The sequence below is a fragment of the Schistocerca piceifrons genome, chromosome 11 (assembly GCF_021461385.2).
Source record: "Schistocerca piceifrons isolate TAMUIC-IGC-003096 chromosome 11, iqSchPice1.1, whole genome shotgun sequence".
NCBI lineage: Eukaryota > Metazoa > Arthropoda > Insecta > Orthoptera > Acrididae > Schistocerca > Schistocerca piceifrons.
This window is the reverse complement of record NC_060148.1, coordinates 125,357,903-125,378,739: the sequence shown is the minus strand read 5'-3', so window position 1 is coordinate 125,378,739 and position 20,837 is coordinate 125,357,903. Positions and strand designations below refer to the sequence as shown.

Here is a 20,837-nt window from a genome sequence, read left to right as displayed (position 1 = left end):
AGATATGACACTGCGTGAAGAGTTTGACTGAGCACTGAAAGACCTAAGTCAAAAAAAGGCCCTGGGGGTAGACAACATTCGATCAGAACTACTGATGCCCTTGGGAGAGCCAGCCCTGACAAAACTGTACCATCTGAAGAGCAAGATGTATGAGATAGGTGAAATACCCTCAGACTTCAGGAAGAATATAATAATTCAAATCCCAAAGAAAGCAGGTGTTTACAGATCCAAAAATTACCGAACTACCAGTTTAATAGGTCACAGCTGCAAAATAATAACACAAATTCTTTACAGATGTATGTAATAACTGGTAGAAGCTGACCTTGAGGAAGATCAGTTTCGATTCTGTAGAAATGTTGGAACGCGTGAGGCAATACTGACCCTACCACTTACCTTATACAGGGTTGTAGCATATCCCCAATGCTAACAGTCTGTATATTGAGCAAGCAGTAAAGGAAACAAAAGAAAAATTTGGAGTAGGAATTAAAATCCATGGAGAAGAAATAAAAACTTTGAGGTTAGACGATGACATTGTAATTCTGTCATAGACAGCAAAGGACCTGGAAGAGCAGTTGACCGCAACAGACATTGTCAACAAAAGCAAGATGAGGATAATGGAATGTAGTCGAATTAAATCAGGTGATGCTGAGGGAATTAGATTAGGAAATGAGACACTTAAAGTAGTAGATGAGTTCTGCTATTTGGGAGAAAAATAACAGATGATGGTCGAAGTAGATTGGATATAAAATGTAGACAGGCAATGGAAAGCAAAATGCTTCTGAAGAAGAGAAATTTGTTAACATCTAGTATCGATTTAAGTGTCTGGTAGTCTTTTCTGAAAGTATTTGTGTGGATTGTAGCCATGTATGCAAGTGAAATATGGACAATAAATAGTTTAGACAAGAAGAGAATAGAAGCTTTTGAAATGTGGTGCTACAGAAGAATACTGAAGATTATATGGGTAGATCATGTAACTAATGAGGAGGTACTGAACAGAATTGGGGAGAAGAGAAATTTGTGGCATAAGCTGGCTAGAAGGAGCGATCAGTTGGTAGGGCATGTTCTGAGCCATCAAAGGATCACCAGTTTAGTATTGGAGGGCAGTGTGGAGGGTAAAAATCGTAGAGAGAGACCACAAGATTAATACACTAAGTAGATTCAGAAGGATGTAGGTTGCATTAGGTACTTAGAGATGAAGAAGATTGCACAGGATAGAGTAGCATGGAGAGCTGCAGTCTCTGGACAGAACACCACAAAACAACAACAACAACAACATAATAAAGATTCGCCAGATCTCTTAGGTCTTCATTATGTGTAGGAAACTTATGTGTAGGAAACTTAAGTGTCCATCTGTTCAAGCCATGTTAGCAAAGACTGCTACTGCAGTTTGCAACCATGAGAGGAAATTGAGAAATGTGAAGGTGTGACTTCATTGAGCTATACGTGACACCACACATACACCTAGTGGAAATGACATATAAATTGTATTTCCACCCATGACAGTGCTGTCATCCCATGTGGTGCTGGAGGATTATCGACTGTTCCTTTAATTCTGTCCACTCCCACTTCTGTTTAAATATCTTCATTCTGCATCTTTTTTGGAAAGACACTTCCTTAGAAGTTTTTAATTACTAATATAAAACTATTGTAATTTTAATCTCATTTTAAAGATGTTAAGGGCAATCAGAGTAAAATTGTTTTCTTGCTAACTAAAATGTTTCCCACACCATATTAGTACTACTTGCAGACTATAATTTGGCATCTGTTGACCATTTTGTGCAAATGTGACTTAGACATTAGTACCAGTGGCATTTCAAATGTAAAAACACGTGCAAGAGGAAAGAGACATTCAGCATTGGTTGATTCATTAGTTTCAAGGCAACAAAACAAGTTGTCTTGTGATATAGTAGAAAAAGTGACAGCACAGTCACAAGTTTGTTCTGAAAGGAATTTAAATGGTAGTGACAAATTGCAATCACTTGCTCTTACTACAATATCTAGAACTTCAGTTGAAGAGGGTTCCAAAACAAACTCATTGAAACATTTTTTAGTTATTGATGAGAAAGTAAAATCTGAGATTATATGGTCTTTGAATAAAGTCATGACTCATTCTTCAGTGAGAAGTTCTGGAAACACAACAGACGTATTCCAAATTATGTTTTATGGCAGCATGATTATCAGAAAAATACAGTTACGCAAGTGTAGGTTGTCACATATAATTACTTGTGGACTTGGCCCTCATTTCCTGAAACTCCTACTTAACAAAGTCAGGGAAGTTTGATTCTTTTGTGTGTCATATGATGAGAGTTTAAGCGAAGTTGTGCAAAAGGCACAGACGGATTTGGTGGTTTGTTTCAGGGATGAGCAATATCGGTCTATATCCACAAGATATTTAATATCTGTGTTTTTGAATTTTCCCACATCTTCTGATTTACAATCAGGTTTCCTGGAGGATCTGAATGGTTTGAATTTGTCACCTAAGAATATAATCCAAATTTCTGTGGATGGACCAGATGTGAACTTGAATATGTTTCGTGATTTTCAAGCATTTCTATTCAATGAAGAAGATAATCAAACACAAATATTTCATTGTTTCACTTGCTCACCTCATGTAGTGAATGAAGCTTTGAAAACTGCTCATAATGAAAGTGCCTGGAATGTTCTTGAATTTCTTAGGGTGATTCTGTACTTTATGAAGTATTTTCCATCAAGGAGGACAACCTTCTCAAATATTACAGGGTTTTCCAAGCTCCCTCTCAAATTTTGTTCTGTAAGATGGGTTGGAAATTTTGTAAGTCATGAAGAGAGCACTTAAACATCATATTCCACATTTGAAGAAGTATGTTGCTGAGCTACATAAAGACCACCTGAAAGGGGAAAGTATAGAATTGCTTCTTGGCTCATAAAGAAAACTATTATGGAAATGGTGATATCAAGAAAAGTCTTATATCCTGTTTTCGCATGCGCATTCTTTGTGCAAAGAGGACCTAAAAAATTAGAAGGAATGTGAATGAGAAAAGAAGGAATGATTACCGAACAAGTGAAAGCAAGCTGAAATCAAAGAATTAGAAACAAAAGGAGCAATTATGTTGAGCAAAGCGTCAGAGATTTCGGCAGAAATACAAAATGTAATGAAGTGTTATATTCATTTTATTATGACATATTTTGAGAGTTTGTTCCCTTTAATGAGTAACTAATAATGTATCTATATTTGAAAAAACAGAATTTGTAATTTTTATTCGATATTTTCTGTTGCCTTTAAATCAAAATACAATATTTAATATTTTAAAAATGTTTCATTTCTTATCTCTTCATTTTTGATGTGACCTGTTACCAATTCCTCTCTGATTTATACTTCAAAAAATAATTAATTATAGATATTCTAAGAATTGTCAATATATACTTCTGTAAAAAAAAGGACGCTCTGGTGCCAAATTTAGTGAAAAAGTAAACTTGGGAAAGATTTGACTTGAAAAATCTGGAAAATACCATAATTTTGACAATGGCTTTCACAGATAATGTTTGCTAATTTTGCTATCACTTCAAATTCTGTGATATTTTTATCCTGGGTTACTCTATCTACAGGGTCAGATGTTTTGTAAGTCAGCAAATTAAAGTGTATAGTTTTCTCCATAAACTGCTGTGAGAAATTATTGATCTTATATCTAGAGTAGGATTCTGATTTAATCTTCCCTTTCTGAAGTCACCCTGATATTCTAGGAATTGTTTAGATAAATGTTCTCTTAATTTTTTTCAAAGGTTTAGTTACAGTTTCATAATAGAATAGATGAAATCAATATTTCTCTGTAGTTATAAACACCTTATTTATTATTATTATTATTTTTTTCTTTTTTAATGAAGGGTTTGGATTAGAGCTATTTGCCATTTTTCTGCATGTTTTCAAGTTTCCCAGATCTTCTCAGAGAACAAGTGTTAAAATTTGATAATATTTGATTTTGATAATTTCAGTGCTTCTGCTGTTATTGAGTATTCAGAGCATACTTTGTTTTAATATGTTTAAGGATCTACTTCTGTTGACACGGAATCTTCAACTTCTTTTGTGTAATTGTTAGTTCTAATTTAGGTACAACTACTGAACAGTTCAAAAGTTAATCAACTAAATTTGCTAAGATCACAGAAATGGCCTGAATTTTTGCATAAAGTGTCATGCTCTCCTTTTCTCTACTTAAATGGTCCATCTTGCAATGAATTACATTTTTTTTGTGCATCAGTAATGAATGAAAATGCTGTTAGTGCCTGGGTAATGAGGTTAAGATACAGTGTAGTTCTGTCTTTGATTGTGACTTCAAAAGAAGTGTTATTCTGTGCCTCAAATGCACTAAGTTGCAGTATGTGGCAACTTTTGAGTGATACTTAACAACTGTGTGGATACAAGCTAGACATACACTATCTGGCCAGAAGTACCTGAACACTTCCATGTAACGTGGAATTAACCACTAGACATCACAAGAGGTGGAACAACCAGTATAAAAGGAGGCAAGGAGTATTGTGTGCAGAACAACCAGTATAAAAGAAGGCAAGGAATATTGTGTTGTCAGTAGAGAATCATTAACAGCAGAACGAGTCAGTCAGGAAAGCTTAATGCTGCAACTTTGAACATGCACTACTGATTGGCTGTCACTTGAGTAACAAATCCATCGGCAACATTTCAACCCTTCTAAAGCTCTGCCCAAGTCAGCTGTTTGTTATGTGATTGTGAAATGTAACTGTAAAGGAACAATCACAGTAAACCAGTCCTGGTAGACCTCATGTTGAGATGGAAAGGTACCATTGACCATTGTGGGAGGGAGATTGTAAACAATTACATGAAGTCTGTGAAGGGAATCACTTGGGGATTTCAAATTGTTAGCAGTGGAGCTATCACAGTGACTGTTCGTATGGAGCTCAAAAGAAATAGTGTGCCATGGTTGAGAAGCTCCTCACAAGCCTCAAATTTCTATGGTCAGTGTTGAGCAACACTTGAGGTGGTGCGAAGGCCAAAACCACTGGACACTGGATGATTGGGAATAAGTGGGAATGATGAATCACACGATACCCTGTGGCAGTTCGATGGAAAGGTTTGGGTTTGGTATTTGGTGAATTCTGGAGAACTTTATGCACCATCCTGTGTAGTCCCGATAGTGAAGTATGAAGGCAGTGGTGTTACATTATGGAGGTATTTCTTGTGCTTGGGGTAATATTACCTTATTGTGCTTAAAAATGCTAATTGTGGATGGTTATAAACACATTTTACTGCATTGTATACTGCGTACAGCTAGCGCTCTCTCTCTCTCTCTCTCTCTCTCTCTCTCTCTCTCTCTCTCTCTCTCTCTCTCTCTGTGTGTGTGTGTGTGTGTGTGTGTGTGTGTGTGTGTGTGTGTGCGCGCGCGCATGCGCTTCTTGAAATGGACTGGACTTCCCAGAGTCTTAAAATGAAACTATTGGAACACTTTTGGGGACAGTTTAAACAGTGACCTTGCTCCAGACCCAGCATCCAACATCACTACCTTCTCTGGTTTTTTGCTGGAGGAAGAATGGTCTGGCATTCCTTCACTGACATTCAGCCACACCATTGAAAGTGTCCACAACAGATTTCAAGATGTCATAAAGGCGAGGGTACACCCCATATTAATGTCCACTAATAGGTTTTCGTGTACTTTTGATCAGGTAGTGTATGATAAGTATGTCTTATATGGGTGAATTTCTGGGCACTTTTGTGAATGTCTGGTGGATTTACAAATTCGAGGGTCACTCCAAAAGAAATGCACACTATTTTTTTTTTTTAAATCCATGTTTTATTATACATGTTTGAAAGATTCACAGTGTGTAGATATATCCTTTAGGAACAATATTTTCATTTCTCCACATAATTTCCATCCCTCTCAACTGCCTTATGCCATTTTGGAACCAGCGCCTGTATATCCACACGGTAAAATTATGGACCAACCTGTTGGTGCCACTGTTTGGCAGCATGCACGAGGGAGTCATCATCTTCAAACCTTGTTCCATGAAGAGAGCCTTTCAGTTTCCCAAAGAGATGATAGTCACATGGAGCCAGGTCAGGACTGTAAGGCGGATGTTTCAGTGTTGTCCATCCGAGTTTTGTGATCGTGGAGTGTGTGCAGTACGAGGCCTGCCACTGCGAGGACAATCCTCAATATTGCCATGCCCGCTTTCATCACGTAACCTGCTTGCCCACTGACTAACTGTACTGTGATGGACAGCAGCATCTCCATACACCTTTTTCAACCTCTTGTGGATGTTTCGCACTGTCTCGTTTTCACAGCACAGGAATTCTATCACAGCACGTTGCTTCTGACGAACGTCAAGTGTAGCAGCCATCTTGAAGACATGCTGTGATGGTGGCACTCACGGGAACAGTTTGAAATAAGTTTGAAAACAAGTTGAAAGAATGTATCTACACATTGTAAAACTTTCACACATGCAGAATGAAAACTGTATTTTTACATAAATAGTGTGCATTTCTTTTGGAGTGACCCTCATAGAATGAGGAGGGATGGTTTTGTTGATTCTGGGAAAAATACTTGGGCAAACATGACAATATCTAACAGCACATCCCATGTTAAATGTTGTAATGAAAACAGATGCAAAGAGCTACATTTCATTGCTGACACCAATATAATCTCTGCTCCTAGTGGGCACCACTAAACTTGCTGTATCTGTGCAATCCTGTTACTTCTTTGACAGTCAGTTGCTCTCTTGATGAAGATAATGACAATTATTGTCTAAAGCTCGGATGTTCAGAGAATTACAGTGATAAGAACAGTTTGCGCAACAAATCTCATGGTAGAAATACATACTGTTTGCCACTTTTATAGGCCCCATATGTAATTTGAGGTCCTGCAGATATGTTTGCAAATATGTTTTGTGAAATAATAAAAGTGGAGTACCTTTTGACTTGTAAAATTACTATTCATTAATGCAAGATCCCTGCTCTTGTGACATTTAACAAGCAGAAAATATGGTTAAGTTTGTTTGGATAAAATTCTGCTGCTAAACTAGATCAGTGATTCGCAAAATATGATAAATGTTAAAAATAACTTTCATGTAGTGGTGCATTAAATGTTGGTTTTGTAATGCATATCTATACACAGTTAATTTTATACGTGTTACAATATGCATTCAATCATTTTATTGTTTATCTTCTTTATCTTTATAGGAGTGGTATAGTTCAGACTGAACCAATAATAAAACGAATAAATTCCCATACTGTGGCCAGTCGAAATTCTTTATGCAAATTGAAAAATTTCAGTGATGAAGACTGTGGTATGTTCTGCCATTTTTTATTACACTGTTATGGAAAAAATTGTTTATTTTCTAAATATTTGGTACAAACTGAATCTGATTGAATTGTTCCAAAGGACACATGGCTCATAACTGCAGGTGATACAATATATCTCAATCTTTATATATAAAAGGTAAAGTCGTTACTGACTGACTCATCATTGCCCTACCCAAACCGCTAAGGACAGTTATCTGAAATTTGAAAAAAGTGTGGATCTTATACTGTAGGAATTGAAACTTCCTGGCAGATTAAAACTGTGTGCCGAACCGAGACTCGAACTTGGGACCTTTGCCTTTCGCGGGCAAGTGCTCTACCATCTGAGCTATCCGAGCACGACTCCCGCCCCGTCCTCACAGCTTTACTTCTGCCAGTACCTCATCTCCTACCTTCCAAACTTTACAGAAGCTCTCCTGCGAACCTTCTTCTGTAAAGTTTGGAATGTAGGAGATGAGGTACTGGCAGAAGTAAAGCTGTGAGGATGGGGCGTGAGTCGTGCTTTGGTAGCTTAGACAGTAGAGCACTTGCCCACGAAAGGCGAAGGTCCTGAGCTCGAGTCTCGATCCAGCACACAGTTTTAACCTGCCAGGAAGTTCCACATCAGTGCACACTCCGCTGCAGAGTGAAAATCTCATACTGTAGGAATTGTTTAAGAAGGGATTTTTTGATATTCCAACCCTAAAGGGGTGAAATGGGGTATGAAGAGTTTTCTTTTTAAAATGTCACTATAAGTCAGTTTTGAAGCTAGGCCTACAAAAATTGGTATTTGGTTTCATGGTCAGAAGCAAAGAAATATGTTTCACCATTTTTGGAAATTTAATCCTGTGGGGGTGAAATAGTGGGTGAAAACTTTTTTTGAAAGTGTATCATTAGTAAGGAACTATTGAAGTATTTTTAAAGCTATATCTATGAATATTGGTATTTTGACTTCTCGGGTACAAATAAAAGAAATATTTATTTCAGTGTTTTTGGAAATTGAACCTCTATGGGGTGAAAAAGCAGATGATATTTTTTATGGAAATATTTTATTATGAAATAATTTTCAAAGCTAAATCTGTGAATATCTAAATTCGGCTTCTCAGTTGGAAATAAAAAAAAGTGTTTCACTGTTTTTGGAAATTCAACCCCTATAGGGTGAAACAGGGAATGAAAGTTTTTCTGGAAATATTTCACTGTGCAAGCGTTTTTGAAACTAAATGTACAAAAATTTGTATTAAGTTTCTCTGTTAGGAATAAAAGATATGCAAATCACTGTGTTTGGAAATTCAGCCCCTAAGGGGGTGAAATGGGGGGGGGGGACATTTATGAAAATATTTCATTGCAAAAGCATTTTTAAAGGTAAATCTTTGAAATTTGGTGTTTGGTTTTTTGGTTAGAGATTAAAAATACATGTTTCACATTTTTGGAAATTAAGTCCATAAGGGGGTGAAATAAGGTCAGACGGATTCACTGATTTATCATTGCCCACCCAAACTGCTAAGGACAGAAACTTGAAGTTTGGAGAGTGTGTGGATTTTACACTGTAGGCATCATTTAAGAAAGGATTGTTTGAAATTCCACTCCTAAGGGGGTGAAACTGGGGATAAAAGGCATTTTTACAATATGTTGCTGTGAAGGTAATTTTGAAGCTAAAACTGCAAAAAGTGGTATTTGGTTTCTTTCAGAAAATAAAAATATGTGTTTCAGCACGTTTTGTAACTTCAACAAGTAAGGGCGTATAATAGTGGGTGAAAAGTTCATGAAAATTAAGTAATTACTAAAGGATTTTTAAGGCTTTATCTATAACAATTGGTATTTGACTTATCAGTTAGAAATAATAATAATAATAATGCAGCTTTCAGTGTTTCTGGAAATTCAGTGTCTAAGAGAGTACAAAATGGGGACAAAAATTTTTAAGAAAATATGTCGTTACATTAAAAAAAATGTTAAAGCTAAATTTACAAAAATTGGTATTTCACATTTGGTTAGATATAAAGAAATATTTATTGGGGAATGAAAGTTGGTGTAGAAATATCTCCTTAAGAAATGCCAAAGCCATGATTAATGAATACTTTGGACTCTAGCTTCCAGAATTGCTTTTTTTGGTCAGAAGTACATTCAGAAAAGGCCACACTTATGTGGCCTTAATTAGTGTGAAAAGTGTAGAAGGTGTTGCAATTTGTGAACAGCATAAAAATTTGATCTCTGCAGGCCATACAGTCTACACGAGTGAAGCAGTGGGCACTAAGCTGGTTAATATAATATAGCACAGCATTATTGTGCACTGACAAAACGAAAGGAATGTGGTAGAGGTGTTGTAACATATTTATACTGAGGATTTATTCTTTTCTGAATTTGATGATTTCATGGGATTTCTGATAGCTCGACATATACAGCATTTTATCTTGCATTTGGGCATCCTTTGTTTCCATTGAAAAATTGGAAATGTGGAGTCATTATGAGCTTACACCAAATCATTTGACATAGAAGCAATCATTTTTTTCGCAAACTGGTTTTTATTATACCCATTTTGTTATATAGTCTATAATTTAATTCAAAATATTGTCAAAATTTAATATTAACACCATTTCAGGGAGAATAAGGGTTCAACAGATTTGGAATCCAGAATGAGTGGTGTATATCTGACACACATTAATGGAAAAGGAAATGTTGAAAATTTAGGTTTTGATGTTTTTAGTTGTTTCTACACCAGGAGGAGAAGGCAGGCTGGGACTGGGTAAAGGAACAGGAAAGTAATGATGTACAGATGCAGGAGTTAATACAGAGTTTCACATTTTTCAATGCAACAACCATTGGAGGATGTACATTTCATTAAACTGAGCAAAGGAAAGTCCAAGTTGCGATATCAGCAGTTATGAGGAGGACAGATTGCTACTCAATGTGTTATCTTTACGATGAGTAGCACTCTTATCCTTTTCATTAAATTGAGTGTTTCATTTATAAAACTGAATTACCATTTACTATGGATGTGATGGTGTGAGTGTGATGATCTTGCTTTCTTGGCATGCAACTATATACTGAGTCGAACATGTATTGTGTAATGCAGTGTTCCATAAAGGATATTACGGATGGCAAGTTTTGTGTTGCATTTATTTTCTTTTCTCATGAATGAACCAACTAAATAACCAGTATATTTCTGTTGTCAGTGATGTGTGATACTGCATGTAATCCTGTTTAGTCGTACGACAAGTTGATTGTGTAGAATCACAGTCCAGGGGGCATGGGGTTTAAACAAATAGTTGTAATGTTTGCATTTACAATGTTAGTGAGATCCTTTAATAAATCTGAGCAGTATTTCTTCAGTCGCTCTCTTAACTTTTGGCAGCCAGTGTAATGTGAATTTTAAGTTCAGTGACAACAACAAGGAATTTCTTGTAATGGTGATAAATGGGTATTTGCTTACAAGATCAATGGAGAGTGTTTTAAATCTTGAAATAGGCACCACCAGAGTGCAAGTAATTTACTAGTATGTGGAGAGAAAATTTTGCTTTATCATTGCAGTGGAAGCCATTTGTCCTTTCCTTTTTTGTGCATGCTAAGTAGCATTTCATGAATAATAATAAGAATATTAATGGCTGCTATTGCAACAGTGACAGCAATATTTCATTTTTCATTCTGCATCTTTTCCACCTACTAGCAATTTGTTTGCACTATGTTTGTGACTATTTCAAGATTTAAAACACTCTCTATTAATTTTTTAAGCAAATACATATTGATGACCATTATTAGAAATTTCTTACTATAGTCACTTAACTAAAAATTCACATTACAGTGGCTGTCAAAAGTTAATAGAATGTTTACAGGAACACGGCTTGGATTTGTTATTACATCTCTTTTCTTTTTTCATGTGAAGGCCAATTCTTAACATTGTAAATGCAAACATTACAACTGTTTGTTAATCCCCCCCAACCATCTGGACTCTGATGCCACCCTATCAACTTGTACTATGACTTAACAGGATTACAAGCAGTATTATACATTGCCAACAATAGAAATATATTGGCTATGTAATGAGTCAGGAAACAACTGCAGGAAGATTATTTCATCCATGACAAAAGTTTTCTAAGAGAATAATTGCAACACAAAACTTGCCAGCTGTCATATAAATTATAGAACACTGCATTATACAAAACATGCTGGACTCAGTGTATAATAGTATCCCAACAAAGCAAGGTCATCACTCTCATACCGCGTCCACAGTGAATGGTAATTCACTTTTATAAATTAAACACTCAATTTAATGAAATGGGTAAGAGTGCTACTCACCATAAAGATGACACATTGAGTAGCAATGTATCCTTTTCATAGTTATTGGTATTCTCACCTGGACTCACCTTTGTTCAATTTAATGAAAATCACACCCTCCAGTGTTCTTTTCAGTGAGAATGTGAATTTATTCTACTAAGCAGTCCTGAAAGATTTAAAATACAAAAAATTCTGGATAAATTGGAATTTTTAATGTGTGACAAAGGAAGAGCACCACCCATATTTCTCAAAATGAAAATGGATGCACCTAACAGTTAGCCACACTCCAGGAACTTGCGTCACTTTCATTTGACGAAGTGTTTAAGTTGTCAAATTATCATCATTGAATGTACATGTTTCATTGCATGTAGAGTTCTGTCATTGTTCCCCAGTCCTACAGGGCCGATGTGGCAGAACTCTGCACTACGGTCTAAGTCACAAATGTCAGTTTGTTACCAATTCTCATCATGATTCCTATGCCGGTTCTATGGATCATGGCACAATCATTTGGTTGGCTCATGAAAAGTCAGTGCGCACTACAATTTTAAAACCCATCTTTGAGCAAAGTGTTAAATATTGTTCAATCTTTCGAGATACAAGGGTTGGAACTTAAATAGTGGCAACTATTTACTCACAACTGGTACAAAAGAGTTACATGTTAGCTCCTGTTACTGTCCTTCAAACAGTCACCAGCATTGTGTAGAACCCGTTGCCAGTGATGTGGAAGGCATAGTATACTGTTCGCAGAGCGTGTTCTGTTGATGGTGTGAATGGAGTGGTCTACTGCCTGTCATACTCTGGAACAGTTCTGAAGCGAATGCCATGAAGTGGTTCCTTCATCTTCGGAATCAAATCAAAGTCACAAGGACTTAAGTCTGGGGAGTATGGTGGATGGTACAGTACTTCCCAGTCCCATCGACCGAACAGAGCAGACACAGCTTGCGCCGTATGTGCCCACGCATTGTCTTGCAAAATGATGGGTGGGTTGCCCAAAAAGTGTCGTCACTTCTTTCACAAAGCTAGCCACAGGAGATGCTTCAAAAATGAACAGTAATACTGTGCATTGACTGTCTGCCATGGAATAATGTAATGTGTTAGGATAATGCCATCACAGTCATACACAAGAATCACCATAACTTTCACCATACTGGGGCTCTGATGCACTTTCAACTTTTGCGGTGACCTATAATGATACCATTCACTGGATTGGACTTTCTGTTTTGGCTCATATGATGTGGCCCATGTCTCATCCAGTGTTACGATATGGCATAAGAAAGCTCTCCTTTGCACTCATAGCAGTCCAAGTATGTCTGAACTGTGTCCTAATGCATCCATTTCTGTATGCCCGTCAAGTCACGTGTAACCCATCGTAATGCAATTTTTCACATGCAAAGGCATTCCTTCAGGATGCAAAGCACAGTCATATGCGCTAATCCGGTTTCACGGGTGAGCTCATGAATCGTATGGCACCGATTACTGCCCACTAACACGGCAACAGCATGCACTTCTTCTTCAGAGATGTTAGGACAGCCTACCTGATGTGTGTCTGCCACAGTTTGCCGACCTTCGTTGAAGGCTTTTACCCAATGTGCCACTGTTCTGCACAGCGATACCGATTCCCCACATGCCACTTGAAGACCTTGATGACACTGTCGTTCTGTACAACCTCTGCCACATTCAATCTTGATCCAACTCCGTTGTTCCTGTTTCGAAAACATAGTGGCACCGTTACATTAGACTGCTCACTCAGAAGTGACTGTGTTTCTCTCGACTGTGCGCATGCCAGTGACGTGGGATGGGCGAGTCCATTTGGTTGGAGGTAAGGTAGGTATGTCAACAACGTGTGCTGTCAGCAACAATAGTAGATTCCATTGCATAGTGTCTCCACAACAGTGTTGCCACTGTTTAAGTTCCAACATATGTATCTTGTGCTGCTAGTTATCAGATTGAGACTCGGTGTGACATCGCTATGGTGGCTCCTGTTCCTGGTTGTTGGTGTGCTGGTCAGTTCTCGGGGAGGATGATGTGACAGCTGTACAAATGCAGCCTCCATGCCACATCATGCCAAACAACCACCACAGCAACAGCAGCACCTCGTGCTCCTATCTTGCACATTTTCTTTTGTGCAACATGGTAAGGCCATGTTCCTTAAGCACTTGGTGACTTGGCAACAAGTGAAGGAAAAAAGGGCATCTAGTGTCTGTTTATCATTCCTAGCCCCCTCCTGTTGACGTTAATTGTGTCTCCATTGTTGTCTCCAGTTACTTGACATTTGGCGACCTAAAACAAGCAGTACATTCCACTTTTTGAGCTATTTATGGCTCCCACTATGTATTGTCTGTGACTTGTTCCTTGATTTTTGGAAGACACTATGATTGTACTGCACATTTGTTTGGTCTAGATGCTTTCAGTACCTTTGATTTTTCCGTTTCACATATGGTGTATCTTGTTCCCGAACACGTTCCTTTCTTGCAATTAGACTCTCTGTTTTCCGAGTTCTTGTCTCTCTTCACAAGAACCTTTCTTATCAGTGGACACCGACCTGGGAGCATGTGTTCACGCTTTAGAAATCTACATTACATTTGGAATCTCTGTTTCGGGAGCCAACTTAATGATGGTGCCAAGGACTGTACAATTGGCATAGGAATTGTGATGAGAATTAGTAACAAACTGACATTTGTGACTTAGACCGTGGCATGGAGTAGAGGTGCAGTGAGAGAACTCTACATGCACTATGATGACATTTTGGCTATGGAGACCTCCATTACAGACTTCTTACACTTCAAGGTGAGGATGGTTCCGAACGTCCAATAGCTAATTTGCCATAAATATTCAACTTCGCTCGGCAGTGCAACTCCTGAGTTGAGGAAGAAGCACTTGTACTTTATGCACTCAAAAAGTTTCATGATGTGTTGTACGGGTCTAACCAGGAAAGTACTTGGGCTCTAACAAACACAAATATACCAAACTCATGTGAGAAATAATGTAAAGGTCTCTTATTGCACTAGTGATACTCCCGCATCTGCAAAACTCTGCAGTCATTCGTTAGAGGCCTCTGTGTATGCCATGCCGCATTGCACACTGACCTGCTGGCACGCCAGTCAGGACCAGTAGGGACAGTGCAGTGTGCCTCTGAAGTTGCGTTTTGTGACATTTTTTGTGTATTGAAGTGTCAGATGGCTCGGCGATTGGTAATCGATCCTGCTAATGTATTGCGATTGGTTGAGATGAAGTTACGAAGAACCCTCCTTTGTGAAGATGGTATTGGTGTAGAAGATGAATCATTCGCATGTTTTCTGGTATCTATTATAGTGCAGAAATATGAGCATAAGTTAGAAATAGATACTGTTGTAACACTAACACATAATGATGATGATAGGGACGATACTGACGAACAACTCTTTGCAAACAGTAGTGCTACTGCAAGTGCAAGAAGAAGCGATGGAAGCTGTGACAGTGAATACCAACTGTCTCCCAAGAAGAAGGTTAAAGTTGCAAGTATCATCACGGCGTTTGATGACAACACACTGGAGAACATGTACGATGATTATTATGTAAGAGGTTTCTACACATACGAAAAGCTTCTGAAAGGATGGCGTATGGCATCTACAATTACATCTACAAGTATATCTAGAGCATGACTGCAGAGTTTTGCAGAAAACCAACACCCACCAGCACATTCAGAGGTACATAATTTTCCTGTAACCAAACGTTGATACAGATCTGTTTGTTTGAGCCCTAGTACTTTCGTGGCAAGTTCTTCCTCTTCACTGACAACAAGCCCTCGGTTTCATTGTTTAACCCTTCTGCATTGTTGCCTGACAAAGCAGCACATTGCCTTCATTGGTGGGTCTCATTTCTGACTCGCTACAAGCATGAAATTCATTTTCGGCCTACTGACACCGATGCACTGTTTTACCTTCCACTGTGTCCAGATCTTATTTTTTATAAGGGTGAACTCCTTTGTTTTCACTTTGATGTTGAGGTGCAATGTACAGTGGAAGGGTTTCCTATTACAGGCTCCTGGATTGCAGCTGTTGGCACTGCTGATACGGTCTTGCATCAAGTTGTTCACCTCATTCAGCACAGCTGGCTGGACAGGCCTCTGGGTACGACTTCTGATTCTTTACGTAACTCTTTTGCCTTATGTCACAACCTTTCAGTGTTTGACGATTGTGTCTTCTTAGTTATAAATGAGTTGTCGTCTACGGTTGTGATTCTGGCTGCCTTACAGCAGAATGTGCTTCAGCTCCTATATCGGGGACATTGAGTGTTCTTGGGTACCAGGTTATTGTGTTTTTTGACGGGGAATCGATGCTGACATTGTACATCTTGTTGCTACACAATAGACAGCGCTGTGAGTGACACTCTCTTTGTTGTCTGTGTTGCAGAGTATGTGAGATTGTGTCCATATTGATTTCATGAGACCCATCCTAAATTTTTCCAGGTTTTTGGTTGTCCATGCTTTTTATAAATTTCCATATGTTATTCACTGCCCTCAGACATCAGCCGCAGCTATGATTCAGGCTGTCTCGAAAATGCATGACAGATGATGCTCCACAGTGTGGTGTAATGGTGAGATGGGATGTCTTGTCCACACATTTCAACATACAAATGAAAAAGTACCTTGTGGTGGCCTCCTACATAGACAAGACCTTGATATGCTTCTCAAGTTCCTACAGGGATCGGATTCCAACCAAGATGGTCTGTAGTTGCCAGGAATGCACCCTATTGCATCTGCTCATGCCACTCAGCCATAATCCGAAGGCACAGCTCTCTCTGTGCTATGCTACTGGCTCCACGGACTGGGCTTTGGTGTTTGGCTGAAGACCGAAGTGGATTATGGCCACGGTCCACAGCTGCCAAGGCCACTGCCACTATATTGTGCACACCAGTGGCAGGCTGACAGTGTGGCACCAATACCAGTACTGCTTAACAGTACCTGCTGCCTCTACCATCAGCACCTGTTCTAGCCTCATAGAGCATCCCTGCTGCAGGGGTGAACCCACCCTCCATGTGGATGTTGCCACCTCCTGATTTTCCTCCAGGATCCAGCTGCCCTGATGCTTGCTGCCAGGCCTTTCCGCAGTGCTTTACTGCCATTGGTACCAACTGAGCCAGTGCCTTCAGGCCCTTCGACACTGGTGCCCCCAAATGAGATGCCAGCACTTGCACCATAGGCACAGTTCCAGCATGTCGAGAACTGGACATCAAGATGCTACCAATACTTGTGTTATCGTTCCTCTCTTATGGGACTTCACAGGGGAGCAGACGCCACATGTGTCCGCAGCCATACCATTTCGGCACCTGTACTCACTGATTCCAGCCCTGAATCTCCTTCCATATTACATTCATCATTTGTGGTGTCTGTCACAGAGGCTGTGGATATTTCAAGAGTTGCCCACATCATTTGAATGCTCTCTCCCCATTGAGGAAGCCTGGTAGAACTCTGGATATAGTACTTGGGTATATGCTGTGGCACCAGGCCCCTGGCACGCTATACTTCTAATTTTTCGTCAGTGGCATCTGCATGGACTGGCCACCAGAGGCTGTCTGCAGTGGGCCGTGTGACTTGTGCACGTGCCACGGCATCTGCCACATCATATACTGGAGCACTAGTCTTTATAAGCACATTGCAGCAGGCATTCGTCTTCATATTGTGTTCAGCAGCTGCTTATATCAGTATGTTGCTTGTTTCTATGTTTGTGTCTATGTTATTATCTGTTATTCGCTTCTAGGCAGAAGGATAATGAACTTTGGTTCAATGATGTTGTTTGTCTCTTACAGTATGATTCAAGAATAATAGTAGTAGTAGTAGTAGTAGTAGTAGTAGTAGTAGTAGCAGTAGTAGCAGCAGCGGGATATGAAATGTCTGTTACACTTTGAGGAAGGCTGTTGCATGGTGTTACTTATATTGGATATTTGGATGCAAGTCATAATACTGATAAGCAGATCTGTGTTACTATATCACCAGTTTAAATGTACACCTGTTCTTACACCTGCAAAGACTGATCTAAAAGTAGTGTCTGTCATGGCATTATGTAATGAACATGAACGTCGTAAGTTGTGGTTAAGTAACTCAGTTGATGAAACAGTGAATCAGAGCTTGCCAATCAGACGGACACAACCGTTGCAAATTTTATGGTTGCTTGGGGAAAGATTTAACTTGTGAGCCCTCGATGAGCTAAACATGATGTAAGGCACTTAAGTATTTACTGGGAGATCACTCGTGTATTTTGTGTGTGTGTGAAGTGATCATTGCAAGCAAGTGCCATAGACAGTAGCCACCTGTCCCACCCAAACTGACTGCCACTGTGAAACTTGGCTACCACTGTTCGTAGAGACTATCTTTTTCCAGGGCACACGCGTGGGCACTGTGCAATACCTGCGCTGATGATGGACTGGTCATCACTTTGTAATATTATGCTCTTAAGCAATATCATCACATTACACCTTGTAAGAGCATTAACTAAAATCTAGGGAAAATGACCCTGAGATTTCATTACTGTAATGGGCACATTATTGTTTCCTTATTTGAATTGTAGTGATGGAAATATGTTGTTTTGTAATAGCGTTTTATAAATGACTAGTTCAGTTAGTAAACTGTGGGCCATAATGACACATTTTACAAAAATGAGAGTGTAGTGTACTCTGTTTACATTCCCACAGCTGATGCAGCAAATCTTTTAATTTATTGTTAGGTACAAATGCTTTGAAAAAGTATCATCATTTTATAATTAATAACTGTCATCAGATTTAATCAACTTCAGATGTGGAATGTTGTTAAAAATTTAGCATTATATTGCTTAACACTTTCTGGGTGACAGCTGGACATGATTTGAGCAGTTTGTGTGCCTGCATTCCTGCTTTGCTGAAGTTGAGGACAACAGCCAATTTGTATTTAAAAAAACACAGTCAGCTGAAATTTTATCTCCAATTTATTTTATAGGCTACTGGTTTCAGCGATATGACACGATCGTCAGACCCCTCCGTACTAGATAGTGGGTGGGATTTTCCAATGACAGACATGTATGTGACACTGGAAAATAACCAGTCTTCACACCAATTTATGCACATATGACATTAGCATATGATTATGTGTCAAACACAAATTGTTTGCGTAATTCTGATGGAGATTGACTGTCTGTGGTTACTCCAACCTATGCAACATGTTCTTATGTTTATGGATAAAGCTGCAACACAAAACTCTTTTAATGAAATCAGATCACAGATTCCACTTTACAAATGTGAGGATTCTCTGTGTGTCTGTTGTTTCATCTACCCCCCACCCTTTCTATCCTTCTGACTCACAAAAGATGTAAACTGGGACTCAACAGAAACTTTTGAATTAATAGCTCTGTTGATGGCGGGAACCAGTACTTCATGATAGGACTCTCTTAATATCATAAGAATAAACATGATGTAAACATTACATTCTATATATACCTAAAAACAAAGATGATGTGACTTACCAAATGAAAGTGCTGGCAGGTCGACAGACACACAAACTAACACAAACATACACACAAAATTCAAGCTTTCGCAACAAACTGTTGCCTCATCAGGAAAGAGGGAAGGAGAGGGAAAGACGAAAGGATGTGGGTTTTAAGGGAGAGGGTAAGGAGTCATTCCAGTCCCGGGAGCGGAAAGACTTACCTTAGGGGGAAAAAAGGACGGGTATACACTCGCACACACACACACATATCCATCCACACATATACAGACAAGCTTGTGTCTGTATATGTGTGGATGGATATGTGTGTGTGTGCGAGTGTATACCCGTCCTTTTTTCCCCCTAAGGTAAGTCTTTCCGCTCCCGGGACTGGAATGACTCCTTACCCTCTCCCTTAAAACCCACATCCTTTCGTCTTTCCCTCTCCTTCCCTCTTTCCTGATGAGGCAACAGTTTGTTGCGAAAGCTTGAATTTTGTGTGTATGTTTGTGTTAGTTTGTGTGTCTGTCGACCTGCCAGCACTTTCATTTGGTAAGTCACATCATCTTTGTTTTTAGGTATATTTTTCCTTCGTGGAATGTTTCCTTCTATTATAACCATTACATTATATATACTTGCATATGTGCTAGAATCTTGTGGGATTGCATTTCACATGCAGTGGAAGCCAAGCTGTCTGGAGTACAGTGAAGTACAATAAGAAGTATATGTTTTATGCTCATTCATTCATTTCTGTGTGTGGTCAGCATTTCCAAAAAACCTCAGTTGTGATAGCTTTGTCATTTTCTTCGTAAATATCTTGTATTGTGCACGGGTTGCCCAGGAGGAGGCTTGGATCTTCTTCAGCACCACAGTTGCAAGAGGTGTCTGCGCTCACTGGAAGGGTTCCCCATTTCTTCAGGCTGGTCTTGCATCAGGGGATGCCCACTCTTAGGTGATTGAGGGACCTCCATACAGGATATTGTAGGTTTGCGCCAGGAGCTAGTTCTTCATTTGGCGATACCTCTACAGGAAGTGAGCTCTTCCATGTTGCAAGATGAATTGCCTCTGGTGCTCCCTCCAGTGGCACAGTCCTAGGAAGGAAACTCTTGCACTCTTTAAAGCATGATCTTGCTGCCTGATGACCATACATAGGATGTCGGCGGTCATTCTCCTGCTGTGTTTTCTCACTGTCTGCAGCAGCGGCCCTCCAGATGTTGGGTGGGGCTATTCCGACAATCGGATACAATTTATGCACTGTTGTTGGCTTCAAGCATCCTGAGATGATCCTTGCAGTATCATTGATCACAATATCGGCTTGCTTAGCATGAGCTGAAGCCTTCCACACAGGAGCAGCATACTTGACAGCTGATACACAGAGCACAAGTGCAGAAGCCCTTAGGAGGTGCAGGTTGGCTCCCCAGCTGCTGCCAATCAGCTTCTGAAGTATCCCATTGCGAGCAATGACTTTTTGTTCCACATTTAGATATTGCTGCCTGTACGTTAGAGCCCTTTCCAGCGTAACAGCTAGATTGACGTGTTGGGCAATGTTTCAGTTGCTCTCCTCACCATGTGATGTCCACCTTTTGCTTCACTTTGCTGGTTCATAAGTGGAATACGCTCACTTGAGTTTTACTGGGATTGGGCTTCAGGTGGTTGTCATCATAGTACTTGGAGAGTTCATCCATTGGTAGAGACAGCTTTCCCTCTACTTATTTAAAGTCTGTCCACTGAATAGCTACTGCTGTGTCATAGGTATAGATGAAGAGCCTAGTACTTGCTGGTATTGGCTGAGCATTTGTGTAGATATTGTACAATGCTGGAGCATGCACACTGCCTTAGGAGAGACCATTCTTCTGT

At 39.3% G+C, this 20,837-nt stretch overlaps 1 protein-coding gene across 1 annotated transcript in view; it reads left to right on the top strand.

The window, feature by feature from the left end:
- The window catches only part of LOC124720283, a 198,243-nt gene that overhangs the window by 45,246 nt on the left and 132,160 nt on the right, over window positions 1–20,837 (top strand). The window contains exon 4 of the mRNA XM_047245594.1: window positions 7,181–7,287. Coding sequence (XP_047101550.1) covers window positions 7,181–7,287 — 107 coding nt within the window. The remainder of the gene's footprint in view (window positions 1–7,180; window positions 7,288–20,837) is intronic.